Genomic DNA, 23,985 nt, shown 5'->3' with positions numbered 1-23,985 from the left:
AATAAAGTTTATGAGATTATCAACTCTAGACCAGCAGCATTCGGACCTGTTCTCCCACTGAACATGTAAAACGATGCTGAGATAGGTATTATTGCCACCGTAAGGCATGAAAAATAGAGGCGTGTTCTCTAAACCAGCTTGTGACAATGAATTTATGTGTCTCCTGACCTCTGGGGCCTGCTCTCAGTCTACCACAGCACAGAACAATCTTCTGGACGCAGGGCTGCCCTGCCCAGTTCTGAAACGAGTAAAATCGGGCTTCGGAGCCTTTCTCCCTTCTGCTCGTGGCCTCTGTCTGCTCGTTCCCAGCATCTCACCTCGTTCTCCACAAGCTTTCCCATTGTCCTGAACTGGGGGAGAGATTAGGGCACACTCAGATTTTATTAATGGATTCTTGAAGGCTGAAGTAAAGGTTTTAAGATGGAAAGAAGCAACTCATATTCTGTCATGCTCTAAGCTCAGTGGAGGTGGGGTGAGGATCGAATTACCCAAGGCGAGCAGCTGTCCAGTCCCCGGCGTCGCCCTAAATGAGCCTGACCAACAAGAACGTGAAATGGTTACAGCATGAGAACCACCAAAATAGCTGCTTTTTTTTTTTTTTGAAATTTAAAGTTAATAACCCTTCCCAGAGGAGCCTTGAACTGAATCTTTGTTCCACCCAGAAAACTCTGGGCACTGGGAGGGCTGCAGCTGCACCGCGGTTACGCCATGACCTCTGAGCACATTTCACGAAAAAAGGAAGTTTTGTTCTTCAAGTCTGTGGCACGCAGTGAGAGTCAACACAAGCCACTTCCCATTTCTAGTTCTTCTCTGGCTGAGGAGTCGCCAAAGAGAGAGGGTAAAGCGGGATCGATGAGGCGACAGGTTAAGGACCGAGCGTTCGTTTTACCGTCCAGTCTCGAATGCCAAATGATTTTGTTCTAATCACTTAGCACAGGCTCCTCAGTGTCCCCGCTTGTAAAATCAGATTAACAATGCCCAACTGGTTGAGCTTAAAAAAGTGTAACTAGCATTCATCAGAGTAAGGTTTTTTGGGGTGCTAGGGTCTGCGCTTATAATTCCGATTAAAACTGAAATATCAAGAGAGGAATGATCCAAGGCAGGGAATTTACCTACCAGATGGTGGTTCTGAGCTTGGTCTCGCTGAACCTGCTGTCCATACCTCCAGCGACCCAATCACTACTTCCACCCTCTCGATCCTTCCTTCCTTTCCAGACCAGGGGTTACCTTTTGCCTTCATCAGCTTCCCTACCTTAGGCCTCTGAGAACGCTCTAGTGCACTCAGTGCCCTTCCTGACCTTCCGCCACATCTGTCTTAGTCATCTCCAGCTTCAGGTTCCCCACGATTCCGTTTCTCTGCTCACCCCTGATGGACAGTCACAGAACCAAACCGCAGGGCCCACTCTACATCGCCACGGTCTAAGTGTGCCCCGCCGGCCTTTCTTCCCCTCGTCAGAATTCCCGGCGCTGTCATTTAAAACCGTTTTCGTTCTTAAGGTTTCGATTCCGCCGCCCACCTCAGAAACGTACGCGCTCCTGAGAAGACCAGGGCCATCCGCCCTGGGGACTGGTCCCCTCATCAGACTGACACGAGCTCTGCTGCCGTCACCTCCCGTCTCCCTGCCCTGCCGCGTAGCTCTTCAGACGCTCCTGTCTCTTCGAGGATGCTGATTCCTGTCTTCCTCACGCTTTCGCTATCACCTTTTGCTCTACCTTCTCACCTTTTGTTTAAAAAACAAGCTATAGCTAAGCCCCTTCCTTCACGACCAGACCACTAGAGAGGGTGGTCTCGGATCCCAGCCCCGCACGCGAACCTCACAGTCCTCCCCCAACGCCGGCCGCCGTTGCCCCTCTGAAACGCTCTGCAGTCCTTCCCACCGCCGAGTCCAGTGGCTTTTCTAGGCCCGTGTCCCCCTTGGCTCCCCTGCAGCAGCACCTCAGATTCAACAGAGTCAAAACTGAACTGAATATGAAATATTCGGCCCCTGCCTTGTTCCCACCGTTGCCGACTGCTTTCCCATTTCTCCCAGTTATGCCCAAACCTCCCAGTCATAACCTCCCCATTTAGTTACCGAGTCTCCTTCCTCCCGGCACTCATGTCTGCGCCCCTCAATTCCTCCCTTTCCGTCCTCTGTACAGACTGTCCCTCTTTAGGTTCCATGCATTTTAGAGGCACACTGCACCAGCCCCCCGGCCCCTTCTCCCCTTGCTAAAGTCCCCCTCGCAGACCCTCAGTTGTCTGACAAATAAAATTCAAATATTTCACCCTGAGAATTCAGGCTCTCTCAGAACTGGGCGGAGCCTATATTCCTAGACATCGTGACTTCCTCTCTTCCATTTTATTTCATGGATTTCATACTCCCTCTGAACTCTGGGAGAAGTCATGGTTCCCAGAAGTCGCCCTGCATCTTCAAATCTCCGCACCTGAATCAGGCCACTTCATCCGTTTGTAATGTTCAACTCTGTCTTTACTTACTGAAATCCTAATTTTTTTCCAAGATTTGATAAAGATGCCACCTTTTCCTATCTTGCTAGCTACGAGTTGTTCACACCCCACCCCCACCCCCAGATCTCCAGAGTTCAGATACGCTCATCTCTTTCTCACTTAGACTTATTTCATGTTCTTTTACGTTATAGTGACCTGTGTATTGGCCTCATTGTCTCTATGAGATTCAAGTTCTTGGGGACAGCGATGATGATAATAATTGTAATAATAACCACCGCCACCACCACCACCACGAGCTGGTAGCCTATTCCAGCTCTGTGCAAAGCATATGACTTCATCTCCGCGACCCCAGGAGGAGGGTCTCCCCGTTCAGATGTGATTAAGGAATGTGCCCAAGGCCAAGGCCCAGGAGCGGTTGAGCCAGAAATTAAATTTAGACTTCGAATGCCATACTCTTAACTCCTGTGTGGTATTATTTCTCGTCATCCACAGACTTGACCAACAACCACGGAATAAAACACCCTCTCCACGAGTCCTAGGAGGTGAGGTAGTTGACTCAGCCAGGCATCCCAGAGTTGCTGAGCCTGCACGGTCAATATCTCCATCTATAGGGAGAAGAAAAAGGTAGCGTAGGCTCTAACTCTTACGGGATGATTTAAAAAATGGAACAAAAGTTTTACGCCTCAAAGATGACACAGAACATCAGATGCAAAGTGAGGGGAAAAAATATGATTCAACTGGATTAGGTGAATTGCCTTGGAACTGTCGACATCAGTAAGGCAGTGAATCAAGGCCACTCCAAAGCCTTACTTAGATCGTTTACACCGTGTTTAGAGAACGCCTCCAAAACTCTAATTTCTGAGGCTCCGATATCACTCTGGGGAAAACACGGTAACTGTATTCCACCAGCAGAGTCAGGACCAACGTAAACGTGGGGTCCCATTTTACATGAAGAGGCAAATAACATATGACACACACAGGTGTCCAGTATAAAGAAAAGTGGTGGCTGTTGCTCTCTCAAAGTAAGAGCCTAAGGACTATAATCCTCTGAGAGGAATGTCATTATACAGCTCAAATCCCATCACAACTAATACCATTACAACAGAGATGTCTGTATAACAAAAACCCTTTCAAGCTTTGGCTGACAGCCCACGTACTTCAAGCAATATTTGATGTGAGACTTGGAGTTCACAGTAATGGGAATTGACCTATATTTCCAAAGGTAAGATTTGAATGATTTCATCTGTAACTTCTATCCCAGGGCACCAAGAGTTTTGGAGTGATGTACAATCTAAACCCATGAGCATAAAGACTAAACACAAAGACAGAGACAAAATCAACCCGGCTTTTTCAGGGCAAAATTCCTTCCTTTCACTTGGGGAACACTTAGGTAAAGGAGGAGGCCTCTGGCCCAACCCTGAAATGGAGCAGAACAAGGCTGGTTTGCAGTCTCAGCTCCCAGAGAGGGAAGATGGTGTACAGCACATGAAGACAGATGGACCGTGCTGAAATTTCTATTCTGCCTCTTACCAGCTTGGTAAACGGAGCTACATTTTTAACTTTTTCTGAGCCTCATCTGTAAAGTGTGACTAATACCGCCTACTTTCAGGATTTCAGTAAGAACGAAATGAGACAACATATGTGAAACCCCTAACATAGAACTTGGTACATGGCACAGGCTCAAAAAAAAAAAAAGTAAGCTCCATTATCAGGCCTCTCTTCCCCTCCAAGACCTTGGGCTTATGCAAACTATTTTAATAAAGTTAGCTATAAGACCCAGTGAATGAAGTTAACAAAATGTACCGTCTCGAATATAGGCTGATAAGAGATTGCTCAGAGGAACTCTGGAGAAAGAGAAAAAAATCGTAGAACTAGGCCATGTCCAAGTACTCACTTCATTGAGAGAAAGGTCTTTTTGGTTAAAGTCAGACACTTGTAATCCAAAGATAAAATGCGAGTAATCAGGCATCATAATAAATGAACTCATATTATATCAGAGATCATTTTGAAAAATGCTGAAATAAATTGAAATTTGGAGGCACGTTTTCCCAGTCAAGAATGAACTGTAGTGCCTGCTCTGAAGCACTAGTTTACTGCCTCTGGCCTAGTTTTCTGTGGATGCCATTCCACAGGGTGGGAGGACCCACACTTGCTAATAAATTCAGTCCAGTGCATCATACTCTCTTTCCTCAGTAGGATATTGTGGGAGTTAATGATCAAAAACCAAATTCTAGTGTTCTCCATTTGGAAAACATGTAGGTAAACAATTTAGGACATGACCAATACAGGTTCTTAACAGTGCTCTAATTTGTGACGTCTTTAATCTGTCTGTTTTAGAGATCTCATTTTCTATTTTGCAAGTTATGCAACGATGAAGTTTGTGGTGACAAAATTTCATATGTGTTCCTTTCAAAACACTTTCGTTGTTACATGATATGTTTTGAGATAGAAAACGAGAGTCTTATGAGCATAATCTGAAGATATGTCTGTTCATCTTTATAAGTATTAATTAGGCTTTTAAACTCCTTAAAAGGTTCATTCCAGAAAGTCCAAAAAGACCTCGGTGACGACAGGGAACAAGAGATGGCCCATTTCTTAGTGTCACTGAATGTCACTCAGTGTCAGCGTTTTAATGATTACTCAGTCCTACCCCTTCACCTCGATGGCAACGGAGAGGCGCAGAGCAAAGTGTGTGCTGACGTTCCTGTGCTCAGCAAAAGTGAATGTACAAGGCAAACAATGAGCTCGCGGGGAGCTCTTGGGAAAGGCTATAGAGAAACAAAATAACAGGCCCGACAGAAACGTGAAGATACAAAGAAAAAGAAACTGTGAGACCCACAGAAAGACATTGGAGCCCTGGGCAGAAAAACCAAGAGATCAAGAACAGAGGAAGAACAAAATTACTAAAGCAAGGTTAGAATAGCGGAGACCAAGTGGCAGCAGCAGAGAAGGTATTTTAAATTCGCTCTGCACAGAGCTTACAAAGGATGACTCCAATGCACAGGGGCTTCAACCCAGGACAGAGGTTTCTGGCTTCTCTCTCTGTTAATCGCTGTCCCCGTTCCCCCCACCCAATATTGCCCTCATCTTAAAATGGAGGCAGGAGAAGCCACCAGACTGTACATGAGAATCCTACCACAGGGGAGGGCGTAAACCGCAAGTATTTCCAAGGTGTGCTAACTATTTCAGGCCGCTAGGGTGTTACTTCCTGCCCCCCGGAAGGCACACTTCACCTAATGATCCCCATCTAGACCCAAGGAACTGATGCCCCTCCTAAAAGTGTATACCCTTTATTCCCCAGACCGCCGGGACCCCACTGTTCCTAAGACATTTCAGCATTCCCCCACAGGCTACGGAAAAGTGAAAGGCAATTGTAATTACACGAGCAATCCCGGGAAGGGAAGGAGTGGGAAGAGTGAGCTCCTGAAATGCAAGGCTGAGCAACACGATTCCTTAGAGAGGCGGCCACTCCGCCCGAGAAGAGCCTGCACTGCCTGCAAAGTGACCTCAGGAGAGCGAAGCGCGCAGGGACAGAGGCGCGGCCCGGGCCCCGCTCGGTCCACCTGCCCCGGGCGGGCGGGGGCGCGGGGAGGAGCCGGGCTGGCCGCGGGGCGCGGGGGCAGCAGGCGCCCCGCTCGCCGTCTCCCGTCCGCGACGCCCAGGGAGCACCCCCTCCGCCCCCCGCCCGCCGCCCCGTCCCCCGGGCACCCCGACCGCGCGCCCCCCGCTGTCTGTACCTTTACTCTGGGGAGGGTTCTGACTCCGGTCCCGGAGGACGTTGATCTGGTAGACGGCTCCGTAAGGCTCGAAAAGTTCTTTCAGCTCCTTCTCCGACCAGGACCGGGGGATCTGCCCCACAAACATCTTAATGGCATCTGGGTCTGGCTGGTCTGAGTGATCCAAAGCGCCGTTCATCTTGTTGGCTGTGCCGTTACTGTCAAAAAAGGGAACCGGGAGCCAGAGTTAGGGCTGCACGGCGAGGGACAGGAAGAAAAAAAACGGGGGGCGGGGTGGGGGCGGGGAGGCGGAAGGAGGACGAAGAGGAGCGCGGGGCAAAGTGCCTAATGAGTCGCAGAAATTTGATGAACTAAAAACAAAGCGCAGGCACCATTCGGCCGCTCCTGGGCGGCGGCGGCTGTCACTGCGGACTGCTGCTGCTCAGCACCGCCGCCCCAGCGCAGGCCAGCGCCCCGCCGGCTGTCACCCGGGGCGTGGACATCCTGCACCCCGGCTCGGGAGGCAGCTGCAAGTTAAGTGCAGGTCTCGTGCTGCAAGGCTGCCATCCACGCATCCGCAGCCTGATCGGCCTCCCCGGCTCTCGTGTGGAAAGAAAAGGCAGGGCTGGATTTCTGCTGGATTCCCACCCCCCTTCCCCTCCCTTTTTGGAGATTTTTTTTTTTTTTTTTTTTTGGAAGAGGAGAGGTGGTAATAATAAAGTCACATGAAAAGAAAATGAAACATTTGGCAGTCCGTCAGATGACTAATGCGAGATGCTGATGATGAATTTGCAGAGTGCGCGCGAGGCATCCATGTGTGCATCAAATTAGTACGTTGTTGCTGCTCAGAAAGGAAAAGGCTCCAGCAATGCGGCTGGGTGCAGCCGATTGGCTGCCGACCCTGGAGGAGAGGGCCTGGGCGGGGAGGGGGTTTCCCATTTAAAAAGCGCATTGTTTATGGGACCCGGGCACAAAGGGTTTAATTCAGAGAGGCAAAGGCGATCTCAGAATTGCCTGCTTTGTGCTGGGGGAAAAAAAAATGCAGCCCCACAAAGTTGAGTTCCCGCTAAAGGACACTGAATATTTCAAATCTTTCACACTCCATAAATTGCTCTCTGTATGTCTGACTTCCAGATGTTGCACTTGAGTTCTAAACAATCACACGTTTGGGAGAGAAAAGAGAAAAGTCGGCCCTTTCTCCTCCTAGCTTCAGTAAATATTTGAGGCTGATACCAAAAGCAAGAACATAAGCTTTCACATATCACTCTTCCCTAAGATTTCCAAAGGCCCCGTTTGGAAAAGAGAATGCTTGTCTAGAGCCTGCAATTCTAGTCATCATCATGTAATATGATGATGATGGTGGTTTTTCTGTTTGTTTGTTTTCGTTTTTGTTTCTGTTTTTTTTTTTTTTTTTTACTTGGATCCTCTCATCAGAGCTTCAGTAAATAATAAAGCAAGAACATACACCCTGTTCGTTGTGCCCTCCTCTGAATGCACCTTAGACCCACCCACTCTGTCCAGTGACAGGGCTGAATGCCTTGAGCAGCATTCATTTTCAGTACTGTGCTCTTGGTTTAGCTTCTCACAGCCTGTGAAAGTAAAATGCACCTCGATAAGTGTAAATCAGCAGACAAAATATCTCCAGAGCCATGCTCATGACCATCCTCCAGCCTCCAGTCCAAGAGGCAGAAAGGTCAAAAGGGCCCACGTAAACTAAAACTTCAGACAGAGTGGCAGGAGTCAGTTCACTGTAGACGTGGGTAATAAAAAGAAAGTATTCAAAGATCTTCAGTAGGGTTCTTATTTGGTTAAAACAAACAAAAAACACTGAAACACCTTAAATCTGCTGTGGACCTAGGCTAGTCCTAAGCTCTTGGCGGGGAGGGCGGGGGGAAGATATTTAGGGCTAAAAACCAAGCAAACAAACAAAAATCTATGGAGAAGAGAAACTGTGAATTCAATTTAATCCAGAGCAAAACGATGGCAAATACGCTTCACCAGGTCCTGGCTTCAATTTCTACTTCTTCTCATGCCCGCATTTTACCACTTAATTTTTTTCCCCTTGAGATAAACAATCAGACTGTCTAACTTGAAGCACTTTCAGAGCTTTCCCTAATCAACCTTATCGTTATTAAAAAAAAAAAAAAAAAAAAAAAAGGCTGCTAAAGAAAATATTGAACATAAAAATCTTTCAACATTTTAGGTGTAATGAAATGCTTGCTTATATCCCACCTCCATAGTTTACCCTGTCCTTATGCATACTTGTTTTCAAATCGCCCTTCGAGAATTCAATAAACACTTTAACCTGGTGGAGCGAACGTGGGTGGGGTGGAGGTGACAAGAGCCCCCGGCAGGACAGAATGCAGTGTTCACAGCTCTTTGAGAGCTGAGTGTGTGGCAAGACTTATTTCTGGGGCAGGAAGGACTTGTGGTTACCGCTGTTGACAATCAGCTAGAATGGAAAGAGGAAGGCATTGCCACAGGTCTCACTCAGCTAACAGAGAACGGAAGTTCAAAACACGGAGCTGTTGCATCTTGTCTGTACAGAGCAGTTAATATAATGGAGGAGCTGGGTCAAAGTATAGCAGTCCTAATGTCTAAACTTAGAACCCAGAGCGAGCATCCCTTCATGTCTCTCCAAACGAGAGGCCATTTTTTTACTCTCTCAAAAAATGCACACTCACCGAGGCACGTAGAGGAGGAGAGACTGAGAAGAGGGCTTACGTCCTGTACTTTTGACTTTTGGTCTTTGTGGTGCTGAGCTCAGAGTTACAATCCCTCTCACACCAGCCATCCTTCAGAGATGCCTGGAGTCCTACTGTCCCCCTGAGGCAGCTTCCTGACTGTGCCGCTCTGGGCCTCGGACTCTTCCTCTGTGAAATGGGAATGGCGGGCTCCATTTCACAGTCACGTGCTCGGTACAATACATGGGCCCAGAGTAAGTGTCTAACAAGGGACAGCTGCTTCTGTGTTTAAGCTCTTCTTTGAACTTGTGATGTGCCTGAAATGAGTGACTACCACAAGTCTACCTCTCAATCCAAATTTCCTCATCGTATAGACTCAAACACAACTCATATCCTAAATAGGAACAATTTTTTTAAAGGAGCACTTATAAGCCAGATACTGCGCAAGGTGCTTTACACACATTATTTCTAATCCTTATAACAACGTTTTGAGAAAGTATTATTTTCCAGATGCAAGCATCTAAGAAGTTCCTTTCCTAAAATTATCAGCTTATAAATTATACAAGTAGAATTCAAACCCAGGCCCGATGGGCTCCAAAGCACAAAATATTTCCAACCCATCGTGTGGCCAAATGCTGCATCGAGTCTGCCCTGGGCTGATAGTGAACAGCTCATGGCAAATCTGTGAGAAAACAAGGCCAGGAGCAAGACCTACTGGGCCGCTGGAATCCCACTGCCGAATAAAAGGCAGCATTGCAAGAAACACACACACATCTGTCCTCTTTTCTAACTGTGGGAAGGAGGGGGCAAAACGCTGAACTTCAGAGTCCGTTAAGACTACTTTCCGGCCCACGTTTTCTCAATAATCACTTAGGCGTCTCCATGTCCACAGATTCCCTTCCTTCCTCTCAACCCCCACAGGGTCCCTTCAATGCGAGCCTCTCATCCACATCGGTACCCTCTCTCTCACTACTTGCCATTGTGCAAACAACTGTCCCAAAGATTCGCACCAAGTGCTAAGGGCATGATAGTCACTTCCTTAAGGAAATCCAAGGAGGTCTAGTTGTTATACAAATCAACAACAAGGACAGCACATCTTCCCGCACGCTGTGAGGGACAGGTGGGCCGACCCGACCCATGGCCCCATCTGGCCAAACCCCACACCCCTGATCCTTATGTCACTGCCACAGCCTGGTTAACTTCTAATGCATCCTCCCGCTGGACTCCCAACTTTCCTCCTGGTGGAAGCTCATTTCTAGTCTGACTTCTTTTGTCTCATGGGGCTGTCAGAGCTGACACTTCTAAGGAAGCCAGAAATGGCGTGTCCAACAGTTAAACCTTTGGGGGTTCTTGCCAGAGGCCAGGAAAAACAATGTACTCTTCAGAGAAGTAATTACGGGAACAAATACCTCAAATCTCAGTAATACCTCAAGACGTTGTAAGATCTTCTATTTACTCCCCAGCCATCCTCGGCGCCCACCACAGTGCAAGAATCAGATTCGAATTCAACTATTATTTATTGAGGACCTACTCTTTTCCAGAGAACTTTGCCAGGTGCTTGACACTCAATATCACAACAGCTCCAGTAGCTGAAATCATTATCTCCATTTTGGAAATGAAGCAATTGAGCCATGGAGGCAAAGTGATCTTTTCCTATGTCACACCCCAAAGAAGAGGTACCTGCAGAATCTGGACACTTTAAGAGGTAAAGGTCCACTGTCGTCACTTAATATTCTATGAACCGGGTGATGTTTCCTATGGACTCAGCGGCCACTTACAGGCCTTCGACATAAGCACATACATCTCTGCTGGCACTTGTCCTACAAACTATAAGACTGCGAGTGCCAAGTCTGCTTTCGCTCTTGGCAAGGAGGCAACTATAAGGCTCCTCCAAGACAGATGCCATATGGAACCAGACCACAAGTTAGAGAGCACTAAGCCAGCGGCCATCGGTGGCATCGGCCTCAGAGCCAAGATGGAAATATAACGATGTTTGGAAAAAAACCGAAAGTGCTTACTTTCTGCTTTCGGCACAGGCACTGACCTACTTCCCTACTCTATTTTGCTGTAAAGAGAAGTAAGTAGATCGACAGAAGATATGCAAGATCTTCAGAGTTTCTTCTAAGCACTAAAACATTAAAATTACAATAATTGATTTAAATGCATTATTATCATTATTAATTCCAGGACAACAAGCTTCCATAAAGCCCAGTGAACTGCAAGTTTTTGTTTGGAGAATGGATGCAAAAGAATTGATATTTTTATTCTTTCTTTTGTTCCTTGGATGATGACTTTCTGTACTACCCCTTCATTGACATAGAAGAACAAGTAACTTATAAAATGGGTATAAGAAATGCCAAGTGGCTATAAATTATTGTATTAATGCTGGAAAAAAAAAAAAAGACAGAAAAATGCTACCTGTAGAAGCTATCCCAACCCAAAACCAACATGCAAAGATGCTTTGTCTTTGAAAAAATTTTGTATAAAGACAGCTCATCTCCCCGGTAGTTTTCAATAATCTTATTATTCCCATACTTTTTTATCTTAGTGTTTTTGTTTCCAAGGAAGACTCTGTATCAGTGCTGCTGAACCTTGTGCAGTGATGAAAATGTTCTACAATCTCCACATTCCAGTATGGTGGCCACTGGTTACGTGTGGCTGCTGAAGCCGTGAAATGTGTCTAGTCCAACTGAGAACCCAAATTTTAATTTTATTTAACGTTATCTTAAATTTAAGTAGCTCTAAATGCAAAAATACCGTTAAAAAACTAATTAGAGTTGAAATTCACCAAAACATTAATTCATCAGGAGGTTGTTTTGGGAAAATGGGAATGAGGCATCAGGGAAATGACATGGAGGCTTGAGGCACGCGAACGCAGGTAGCCGGGGTGGTGGGTTCTTGTTGTGGCTCAGTATTAACTTAACTGGGGGATCCTGGGCAATTCATATAACCGTGCCTCAGTTTCCTCGTAGAAAACTAAGAGAAAAATAGTTCCCATCTAGCTCTCAATTTCTATAATTCTATGATTATGGTTTGGCCCTGATGATGATAAATGGAAAAGATAATTTAGATAATATGACCAGCTGCCTGAAACCTTAGAGTGGGTTCCCTGTGTCTAAGTTAGTCCCTGGGGCTCACAGGTGACTAAGGCCCAGGCCAGGGAGCCGACCAGGTGTCACCTACACTGTCGAGAGAAGCCTGCAGGCTCGGATGGAGCCGCGGAGTGGCTGGGGGCGTGGGGCTGCTGCCAGAGCATCATCTCTCTCAATTTGTACTAATTCTTCCTAATATCCCAACTGCGGTCCCATCATTTCAGTCAGCTGACAGGCCACTCTTTCAAAGGGCCGGGGAATCGTTTTTTAATATCATTTGTACTTAAACAGTAGTACACGGAGAAACAGGCTTTGTTCGGTGATCACAGGAAGTCATCCCAGACTGAGCTGAATGAGGCATAAGGAGAAAGAACCTGGCTACAGGCCTGGTGCCCCCCGGCAGGCAGCAGGGCGGGCATGGGACCCCGTGCGGTGAACCATCTTCCGCGCTGTCCCCACGGCTGCTGCCTATTACTTAACGACAGAATCCTCTCCTCGCTGGACCAGCAGTGTGGCCCTGGGGGTGCCGCATTGGCTCTCCCCCACACCGCACCTGGAGACCCTACCAGAGTCGGGGACGAGGCCCTCTCAGAAGCCGCCACTCTACCCTCTACGCTCACCGCAGCCTCTCGGTTTAGGAAAGGGAATCGGCTGTCACCCGACCTCATGCTCTGGGACTTGCATCTCCCTTTGAAAATGCACCACTTCGGGGGTCACTGTGAAGAGAGCTCTATCTAGCAGGATCTTGGGGTACTGGACAATGTAGGTAAACCTCTTGCCAATAAGGTGATCAAACCAATGACATCCCTGTATTGACCTAGAAGGTACTGTCACCATTTATCCAGTGCAGCCAACGTCTTGTGAGTCGTGGCTGTGGCAACAGAGAATGGGGCCCCTCCTCTGAGGGGAGACACCTGTAATTGGCTGCGAACTCAGAGAAGAGTAACTGGACCAAATAATACCCCAAGTAGCTGGAGGAGGCAGGGTTTTCTCCAAATGCTCAAACTGTAAATAAATTGATTTGTGCTCTTTTGAAGAAAAGGTTCAAGTTTCCTATTCCTTACCATATAATATTTTCACCCTTTTGCCAAAATTTGAAAAAAAAAAAACCCCTAAAAACATACAGGACATCAATTTCATTCCTACGTGTCTAAGAAAGAACATTTGTGGTGGGCATTCTGGTGGCTTGCTAGTTAATGTCGAACTGTATCTGGTTGGATGTCTAAAAGCTATACATATGGCCCCTGACCCATCGGAAGGTGACAACGTCGTAAGCTGAACATGCGCTGAATGCACCTGGCCTACTGAACATCACGGCCCTGCCTGGCCCGTCTAAAATGTGCTCGAGACATTCCTGTTAGCTACGGTTGGGCAAAATCATCGAACACAAAGCCTACTTCCTAATAAAGTGCTGGATGTCTCACGTCATTTACTATGTGTATCGCTTTGATATCATCACGAAGTTAAAACATGACAAGTCGAGCCATGGTGAGTTGGGGACGACTCGTATGTTTGTCAGGGTGAAATGCAATCCCGCCTGGCAGGAGACTATTCCTGTAGAAAAGGCTGCAGAACACAGATCTTTGGACTCACCCAGCAAAAGGAAAACCTTATTGCTTAATCTCGACTTGACCGCTGGTAAAAAAGCAGAAAGCTGGGACCCCCCTCACCCCGAGAAGTAAATGTGGAGGCAGCCGGGGGTACCTGGGGTCTGCACACACACTGACGCCCGCTGAGAAGGCCGTGAGGCGCCGGCCCTGGACAGCCCCTGTCCAGGGGGCACATTTCCTTCCGTGATTTGTCAGAAACAGTTCAGAGGACTTCAGAGCAGAGGGCATTCGCACAGGAAGAGGTTTCTGAGATGAACTCAGAAATGGCAACAGGGGAATAATAACGACACAGAAATTGGTATCGGCTTCACATTTTCAAAGTGCTTGAGGGCTCACTTTAATTAATCTCCCCCCGTGACTGCCCCCCACTTTACAGATGGAGAAAAGAGGGAGGGCAGGGGCGGCCTGGCTCTGGGGGACACCCTTCCAGGCGCCCACAGCTAAGGCTGCAGAAGTCGCCTGTTGGCTTTGGCCAGTACTTGTCAGCGGCCCTTGGGATGATGGGGAAAACGCTGCTGGTTTGGCTCATCAATTAACTGAAAGGTAAGTCATTAGGAAATAAAGACAAATGTGGGGAAAACCTCAGTACGGGCTCGAACTTCCCAAACTGAACACTGATTTTTAGCTGAGATGTCCAGCGGTAAGCGATGAAGGTAAGGGGTGTATGCTGAGAGTGACAAACGGCACAGACACCGGGCCTGGGAGCAACTGTGTTCCCCCAAGCAAGTAACTTCCGCTTGCGCCACTGGCTAAGACGTTTTGCCAGGACTTGCTTACGTAAGAGAAGGCAGTGAGGGTGGATTCACAACACTCTCCACTCATCGAAGAAATACTGGTGAGGAAAGTGGATTTCGAACTCACCTAAGGTTTATTCTCACACAGAGTCCTTTTCTTAACTTCATACTATAGTTATTAAGCCTAGTTTTATGTCAGGCCTCGTGCTAGGTTTGCAGGAGAGTTGAAAAACATGTAATTTATGCCTTTAAGCCACTCACAGGCAAGAGAAGAGACACACATATGCACAACATAAAACCAAAATACGAAGCGATAAGGCCCAGAACAGAGCAACATATAGGGCCTGGGGTAAGCCAGCAACAAGTGACTAATTTGGCCATGGGGACTGGCTTTTGGCATTCTAAACCACACTCCATCTCTGTGGTCAAATTTTTAAATGCAATCTGAAAAAAATCAGAGAGGCAAAGGATGATAAGCTGTGTGGAGTCACCGAGTTGGCAGGGAGACTGACCAGGTGCAGAGACTTGAGGACAAGCAGGTCCTCTGTCCCTCAGAGCACGCACCTGAGACAGGAGACCTGAGCCACATCGAAGAGCGCGCCACACAGGCCCTAGGCAGGACGGCCATCACGGGCATGGCTGGTCCTCGCACTAGGGGCCACCGCCCAGTCCCCACCTACATTTGCAATGCCGTACACTGGGAGCCCGCTGCTGCCCACAAGGCCCTGTCCATCTCGGCACGCCACTCTGGACTAATTTCTCCGGGGGTGACCCACTCTCCAATGTTGCTGTCACTCACTACTGCTCCTGTGGAGGGCACGTCCCTGGTCTTGTCCATCAACCCTCCGATCCGATCTCCTGGAGCTACAGACAGCAGAAGCCCACCTCCAACTCAGCACATTTAAAAATAACCTTTTCCTGTCTTTTCTGCCAGGTCAGTTTTCATGTTCAATTCCCACCCCTCCCTTTTTTTTTTCCTGACTGGCTTAAACTGTCCCCCAGCCCTGTCCCAAGTCTGAGAGCAGAAGCGTCTTCTGGGGCTCTTCCTTTCTCTCACCAGCAGACCCACAGAAACAGTATTTAACTGAGCTCTCAATCAGCTACATGGGGAGACTGGAATTCTTGCTGACAGGAACGTCTTATCATTAATTCGTTAAGTATTTATAAAGCGACCCCATAGTCCAAGGCATTATTCAAGGTGCTGGGGATACAGCAATAATTAAAAGATGGTAAAACTTCCTGTAGGAAGCTTATAGTCTAGAGGTGGGCATAAAATGAACAAAATAAGTAAATCTAAGAGATTAGAAAGAGATCATTTCAGTGGAGAAAAACGTAGCAGGGAAGAGAGACAGGGAGTGTTGGGTGCAGGATTGCAACTCTAAATGATGAAGGTAAGGGATGTATGCTGAGATCTCATCTGGAAGGTGAGCATGGAGCTTTGAACTCAAGTCTCAGTTTGTCTCCGACACACATTTTCTGAATAGATAGATTTAATACAGCGAGAAGTCTTAAAAGTTGTAAAAATTAAGCCACACATTACGTAATTCGTCACTGCCATTATAAAGAGGCATGCTATCCCATCTAGTCTCGTTCTATTAAATCTGAGGGTCAATACACCCATTACCGATGACTTACTGAGTTGTGCCCAGTGGGCCTGCTTGTCCCCCGCCTAGACACTGGCTATCATGATAAAACCACTGCGAAACCATTTAGTGAGCTTCCTCCTACTTTGAGCTAAAGGACAAAGACTTCGCTGACTTTCGTGTTTGCCCGGCGTTCGGGACTCTATCTACCTTTCCGTTAAATATTGATCATCTGTCCATTCATATTCATTTTTCATTTATCGGTGGCAGAATTTAATATCAGGCTGGCCTCTCCTCATCCTGCTTCTAACCAACCTTTCTCAGCCGCACACGATGTGTCATCAAGGAATACAAGTTAAACTGAACACCAGGCTGAGGGATGCAGCCAGCGGTATGAGGTCCACTGCTTCCTTCCAGTGATCTGGAAAAATCAGAAGTTGACAGTGAACAGGGACTGATTACATCATATTTATGACAGCCCTTTCGGTCACAAAACAGAATCCATTCGTGAAGAAAGGTATGTGATTCCATAGACTAACCTAATTTATTAGGCTCAGATGTGTCTCTTTTTTTCCGATCATACCTTCAAACTCATATGTCTGCGAAACGCCAGCAACAGAGTTAAGAAATAAAAGACCTCAGAGCAGTCAAAATGTGTGCCACAAAGTTCCTGCCCTGATGTTATGTTATGCTCTTTAAACCCTTTGGGGAACCTTCCCAATCCCTCCTCAAAGATTTCTTAAGTTATGTTGGTTTTTCAGTCTTTGTCATCTGCATTTCAATCCCAGAGGAGATTGGAAGCAGCAAGGGGATGGTTTGCAATAGGTGGCCCAAGGGGTGACAGCCGACGACGTGTGGGTCCGGCCAGGCCCAGCAGTGGAAATCCCGCTCCCAGCTGAGCCACCCTATATTCTCCACAGGTTCCCAAGGACAGGAGCGCAGCAGAATAATTAATTTGCATAACGACAATCCTGTCTCATCCAAAGGGTCACACTGTGCTCAATGCATTCCGTCTAAGGAGGCAAGGACATATATAATTTATTGTTAAGAAGAATTCCTTCAAAACGAGACAGTAAAGAGAATTGGCACCTTAAAGGATAAGCTTTCATCTCTCCTGCAAACTTAACTAACAAGCCTGACTCGTGCCCGAGGGGCTCCAGGTGGCTCAGATCGTACTTCCTCGTTCTCACACTCTCCTGAGCATCAAAATGCAGGATTCGTGGAGCATCTAACTTGTTGTCATCAAATGCAGCGACTGATTTTGCCAAGACTCTTCAGCTTTGAGGGGGTTAATTTTTGCTACGCACTCGGCTCTGTTTTTGTCTCTCGCTAGTATTGTGCCTGCTGTTCCTCTGGGAGAATGGAGGGAGGCGGGTGGGGACCTGGGAAGAAATGAGTTGTTCTCTTTTGGGAGCTTGTTTTTCTGACGTAAATTATGCTTGTTTACTGATTCAGAAGGAAACTTTAATTCTTTCTCTCCGAGACACTACAAAAGATATTTGAGGTTTAAAAATTGGAAATGAAAGGGCCGTGTTAGATGACCGTGATGCCATTCATGGGGCTAATCATGAATTTTCTAGAACTTTTCTGTCCCGGCAGAAGAAAAGGCACTGAGATGTTCTACAGTGATTGCACTAAATTCCTAGATAGCAATCCAAAACATTTGCCTCTCGGATAGTTTGCTTAAAGAAATTTGCAAAAGTAATGGAAAGAAAGCCTGCCAAGTTTGTCTATTTACTCAAAGAAGACTTCCAGAATTCTATGTATGTCAGCTCATTGTGTTTGGTTTTTTGCGACACAAGCGTACTATCTGTCATGCTACAAAGCCACGTATCAAAAGGTAACCAAATGACACTCCTCTTTGGTTTTTAAATCACTAAATCAAATCTTAAGATGAAATCAATCCCAAACCTCACATTTTGATTTGAAAATCTATAGGCCCCTCTCTTTTTCTCAGCATGTCATAAATTTCTTTTAGCATCTTAAATCACCAATTAAAATAGGCTTTGACATTTAACTTGCTTGTTTCTTAAGAAAACACTCCTTTAGATCTAATCCACCCCCCCAAACAAATAAGAATAAAAAGAGGATTATGTGTTAAATTATAATGGCTGTTATTCTAAGAGGCTGAATATCATTATATCAAAATTCCCCATAGCTGGTTTTTTTTTAAAGCCATTTCTTCATTTTTTGACACTACATCTGGCACAATGAATACAGATTTGTTTATAGATCTGTCTAACTGCCTTTCCCAAACACAGCCAGATGGAGTCTTTCAGAATCAAATTAATTTCAGATTAATTCACTCTGGACCCACTCCAGTTTCATGACTCTTCGCTTTGAGGCACCAACCAAACCGATGTGAAGTCATGAACTTAGAAGAGAACAGGTTCCTCCATATCAAGGGGAAAAAAGTAGTACAAGTGTGTGGTTGCTCCCCCTGCCCAGAAAAACTCATGAGGCATCACGAACTGCCAATTTTAAGGCCTGACCAACATTTCACGGTGTCAAAATCATCCAGGGGGAATTTTCTTTTGGATCCAAATAGAATCATGGTTAATTTTACATCCAATATTCATAATGCCTTGAGATGATTCCAGTAAAAATGAGCGACCTAATTACTAACGTCAGAACCAATGATGTTATGCCATATAGAGAGTCAGGTTCCACATGTGACAAGAGAGTTAATTCTCAACACCCTAAGTGCAAATGCTATATCTCTAGTTGTAGCTTCTGAAGGAACTATAAACAAATGTAACCGGGCTTTGCATGCTGTCAATCTCGGTGGATGCCTTTATTATCCTACTTGTTTCAATTGCAATTTGGGTTTCCATGGAGACACAACAGTCAGCTCTAGAAAATTATAAGATAAATGTCAGGCAGTGATAACGGTGTTAATGAAGCTTCGGTGACAAGCAGTTCTGTGCTTCAAATAATAAGCTTATTTCTATTAGCATATGTATAACTTGTCGAAAAACCTGAAAGAGAATATTAAAAATTAAATATCCCTCTATCTATATTTAAGAGAGGGGAGGAACCCCTCTAAGATGGCTTAAATTTGGCAGGTCAACCTAAACAAGAAAAATAAAAGTAATCGCTGGTTTCTTGGGAAAATTAGGTACCAGTCATGGCTCTCAATGATGCTTCAATGGACATCCAGAATGCCTTACTTCAGGCAGTAACAGAATTTTTTCTTATCATGTGGGTAAGGTAATCTCTTTTGTTTCTGGAAGTTACAAGCTCGACTCATTAAATCTGACCATGGCGGACTGTGAGCTTCTGAGAAATAAGTGCTGCAGGCAACCTCACAGTCACTGGATTGCTGCACGCCCCACGATGCTGGGTAACCGTAACTGGGTTGCCAGAATCCAGAACCTAGAATCCACCCTTGACTTGTGTACAGCCAAACACGTGCTGCTGAAATGTTGCCGGGAAATGCCTGCCAGGTCCAGCGATGTGGCAACCATGGGCTTGTGTGAGTTTGCCGTGTTCGGGCCGCATTCGGAACGCCCAGGCGGGGACTGTGGGTATGTGACCTGTAGTGATTCCATAGAAGGAAAGTGACGGGAAAACACGTTTTCTTTGAAAAAGATGACTCAGGAATGGAAAAAAACGTTTATGTTTTCTTCATGACCATCCTTAAGGATTCTGAAATGTTCGAAGGGTGATAATTCCGCAAATCTCTCTAGAGAGACAAAGGGAAGACCTGCCCATATTTATTCTCCTTCACTGCTGATGTTTGACCTTGACAGTGTCTATTATTTCATTCATTCCACCATATTTTCCTCCTCCATTTATTAAACTGTTTACTGAGTGCCAGGTGAGACACTGTCACTGCCCTTATATTTCTCATTTTTCAGTGGCTTGTCTAACCAAATGTCCAAGGTCTTGAACAAAGTATCACAATTTTTTCCCCCAAAGTCTGGTTCCTTTTGAAGTGGCTACATGATCAGGTTTTTCTGTGGCAACACAACTCTGTGCCCCAGCTCTGCACTGGCAACAGCTAGCTGCTCAGCCCTCCTCTACCCACCTGTCTGCGGATTATGGTGACAAAAACACCATAGGTTGGGTGCCTTACACACAACAAACATTTCTCACAATTCTAGAAGCAGGAAGTCCAAGATCAAGGCACCGTCAGACTCGGTGTCTGGTGAAAAACTGCTTCCTGGTTCCTAGAACCACCTTCTTGCTGAGACTTCACATGGGAGAAGGGGTGGGGGTCCCTCTGGGGTGCCTCAGTCATCCCATTCGTGAAGGCTCTACCCTCATGATCTCACCACTGTCCAGCTAACACCATCCCCTTGGGTGTTAGGTTTCAACATGTGAACTTGGGGGCGGGGTGGACACCACAAACGTTCCGTCCACAGCGCACTTGTCTCCTCCCCCCACTCCACGCTTCAATATCAGTGGGGGCAAACCCAAGGGCTAGGATATAACTGGGCCACGTGCTAGGCTGGGAACTTCAGGGCGGACTCTGAAGAAGCTAACACTCGTCCTTACTCCCCCACGGAGCGCTTCCTTTCCTCTCTGGAATGCTCTCTGCAGCCCCCCCACGGCGGCTGTGGAGTGTCCTGGGGCTGTCTCCCGCTCACGGGGATGGGGGCCTCTCCAGCTCTGCAGTCGCCGGCATGGCGGGCTGAGACCCGGAGGCCGGGGGTGGGATGGGGGATGTATGGCTTCAGACAGATGCTCTGGTTTTGAGGAGAAAGGCTGTACTGCTTTTCCTGAGGTCTCCCCTACATTCTATCCTCCCTGGCTGAATTCACCATGAGGTCGCGAGGACCCATGGACCCAAGCGAGGGTTTGCTTAGAAGAAACAGCCCCAGGCCTGTTAGCATAAGGCTCAGCTCACTGGGCACAAAGACCTTTCGGTTCTCCTCTGGCCGGGCTGGTTCCCTGGGGGCAGGGGGTCCCCATCATGGCTCGTGGCCAATGACAGTGTCCCCCATGCACTGTCTGCAGGAATGGTAAAGCTGATGCAGGGCTCCAGAGTTCAAAATCCTACCTGCCTCACTCAAATCAAAGGAATATATCCTGACCTCAAGGCAACATAAAATAACACAAAACAAACCAAGAAACAATCAACAAGAGCCTAAAATACCAGCATGCACTCTCATGCTCCCCGGCCTCATTTTTTGTTATCCTGCCCCTGGAAGAGACAGAAGATTCAAAAGCACACAAAACCGAGGGCCCTCGTGATGCGATTCTTCAGTAGAGTGCTCATCTGGACCCAGGGAACGTACAGGAGACGTCCTGAAGTTCAAATCCCATCCGTCCACGTGACTGTGGGACCTGAGGCGGAACGCTTTTCAGTTGTAAACACAGACCAGATACCATGTTGCTAAAAACAGTGACTACACATCTATGGTCATGGAAGCAAAGAGATTACGAACAGCATGTCTTCATTTAATCAGTTAAATATCCTCACTGTTTAGAAACTTTCTTTGATTAATACTCTTCGCTTACTTTTGTTCCTTATTAAACTTTTCACAATTTCAGATCTCTCTTGAAAGGTGCTGGGGAGTCAAACGTAGAAGCTGAAAAGTCACCTGCAATTATTATTCTTGATATTTTTAAATGACTGAAAAAATTTCTATTACCTTTAATAAAGACAACACCAAGTATATTACGACAGTTCTTCAACTTTAAAATGACAGCTCTAAACTGGGGCAACCAAAATTGCCATCATAATTTTCCAGAATTGACAATATTTGCTAAATAGACTCCTTGAAGAGAAGGAGGTGATACGCGTGGGAAATAAATAGCAGATTATAATTTAAGTGTGACACAGATGTAATAGTGAGCTCAAAAGTGAAAGCCAAAAACAAATCACCACCTAGGTTTTCTGCTTTCTTCTTGTTTAATGCTGAGAGATTGGACTGCGTCCAGGCAGCCCAGTCTTTGCTGAGGAGAAAGCTGGGGATAGGTGACCACCATGATGATGCCAACACCCTCCGCTACGAAAGGTGTTACAAGCATCTTTTCGATTCAGGCTTGTATGTTTGTTTTTATAGACCATGTTGTAAGGGTGATCAAATCAAATAAACCGAAGAGGCATTCTCATGTCACCGACTCATTACAGCAGTACTACGAAAGAAGGCTTTCCGCAACAACGTGGAATAGACAGTAAGTTGCTCTCAAAGTCGGGATGACAGGGGTCCGTGTTTATATGAAAATGGACACACCGAACTGGAGATGGTGCCACAAAGTTAGTAACCATGCCAAAAAAAAAAGGGGAGACACTACAGAGACGTGTGACACCTGTGACTTGCCTTCAGCGTCATGTTTTGAAAATCATGATCCATTTGTTAAATCTTTTTTTTTTTCTTTTCTTTTCTTTTTCTTTTCCCTATAAGACTGCTTGAGGGAAAGCCAACGACTTGGGAAGATTTACTTACGTCCTAAGTTAGTGAAAACGACGATGACGACACGGGGCACTACTGATAACCGAAATCCAAAAACTCATCGAGAACACGAAGCTACGGAAATACGAAAAAAGAGCAGCCCAAATCGCTATGACCATGGTTCCGGGCCCCCTCTCAGGGTCGCGTGGTATCCGTTTTGGAAGCCACGTTGCCCCTGGGAAATACGGCCGTGGAGGGTTTTGTGTGTCCCCAGAGCTATGGATACACGTCGCAGCAGAAAAGCATCGGGGTGCTGGCGAGCAGCCCACCTGAGGGAATGAACACCTCAGGACGGGGTATATTCGGATCGGGGAGAATCAAACTGCGGACCTGCGGCTGCACACATGCTTTGAGATCACCTTCCTTCTGAGGCTTCCACACAGAGCTTTCATTAGCGGCTTTCTCTCATCACTACGGACCGCCTGCCCGCACAGCACAGGGGGCACAAGCACGGGGCACGGAAAGATCTAGAAATCACGGGAACACCAGATGGGTCCTGAAGCCACACTCAGAAAGTGTGCAAAGCCTCGGTGTTTAGTTCAGACACTGCTTCTGGGAGCCCCATCGCCTCTGGCCATGGGGCTTACACGCTTGGGTACTTTATTTACAGCAAGGATTTGTTCTAGAATTTTCACCTAGACGACATAAAACCTAAAGTTCCGTGGGTTCGGCTGTGTGGGAAAATCAAACTGCATCAGCGGATGAAGGCAGGGGATCTCCTTAATATGTACATTAATAATTTAGGTGTGGGTGGGAGGGAGTGGGCATAAATCAGCAGAAAATTCCTCTGGTAAATGGGTTACCTGTGATAAATGCGTTCCACCTCAGAGGCGGTTCACCCGTGAACCCAGAATGATGAGATTTACTGAGGCAATTTTTAATTCACTAACTGGCCGTTATTGACAGGCTACTAGGGCTGTTTTTTGGTTTGTTGTTTTAGACAACAATCGATAGAACCAAGGGCAGCCAGCTCGACTGGCTGGAGGGAGACACACACTCCTCTCTCTCTTTCTCTCCTTAATTAACAATAACAGTCAAAACCCTGACAGAGAATAATGGTGAAATAAATTATGGAACCACTTATGTATGAAACCATACATTATTAAAACTACTCTAAATGGCTCCTTAATCTAAATAAAGATGGTCATTTCAGGAAGCCTAGCATCTCAAGAATCAGAAAGGACACAACGTTATTTTGACCCAAGATATAAAAAGTGTGTCACTTTGCCAGATGGCCAAAGTATCAACTGTCCTTGAATTTTATTAAAATTTATATATGTCTCTACCGCTGGATGAGTCTCGGCTTCAATTATTTACGGCCCTATATTTCTGCTGGTTAAAGATAGGAGAAAGAAGCATATTGGGCAAAAGTCACATCTAATATTTACGCTTTGCCTGTTTTAACCAGTCGGCAAAAGCAGTTCCATCTCTTTTATACCATGTAAATGAGCCCAAGGACCAACTATGGCAAAACCTGAACGAAGCACAATGCATCACGGCATGGGAGTCTCTCTGTTGCTAAAAATATCAGTTTCAGTATGGTTGGAAGGCCTTTTACTCCATTATGTTTGAATACGAGGGACCTTAATGAACACAGGGCGGACGAGCCCGGGAGCCCCTTACGGTAAACCAAGTCCTTGCCGCACAATTTCCACGTTCACTGCTACTTAACTCACTCGCAGCAACAAAAACCTGTTTCCCTTTTCCTCTGCAGCT

At 46.4% G+C, this 23,985-nt stretch overlaps 1 protein-coding gene across 14 annotated transcripts in view; it reads right to left on the bottom strand.

Moving 5' to 3' along the window:
- CELF2 (CUGBP Elav-like family member 2) overlaps positions 1-23,985 on the bottom strand; it is a 473,931-nt gene that overhangs the window by 142,852 nt on the left and 307,094 nt on the right. For 10 of the 14 annotated variants that reach the window (XM_039871055.1, XM_039871054.1, XM_039871051.1 and 7 more), the window contains one exon: positions 6,184-6,380. In XM_039871055.1, the coding sequence (XP_039726989.1) occupies positions 6,184-6,361 (178 nt within the window). In that variant the 5' untranslated portion in view covers positions 6,362-6,380. Of the gene's footprint in view, positions 1-6,183; positions 6,381-6,554; positions 6,775-23,985 lie in introns of those variants that run through there. The other 4 variants (XM_039871058.1, XM_039871056.1, XM_039871057.1 and 1 more) reach the window with 4 other exon arrangements.

The sequence above is a fragment of the Pteropus medius genome, unplaced genomic scaffold (assembly GCF_902729225.1).
Source record: "Pteropus medius unplaced genomic scaffold, Ma_sr-lr_union100, whole genome shotgun sequence".
Classification (NCBI taxonomy): domain Eukaryota; kingdom Metazoa; phylum Chordata; class Mammalia; order Chiroptera; family Pteropodidae; genus Pteropus; species Pteropus medius.
Note: the sequence above shows the minus strand (reverse complement) of the source record. Positions and strands in the feature narration are given on the sequence as shown.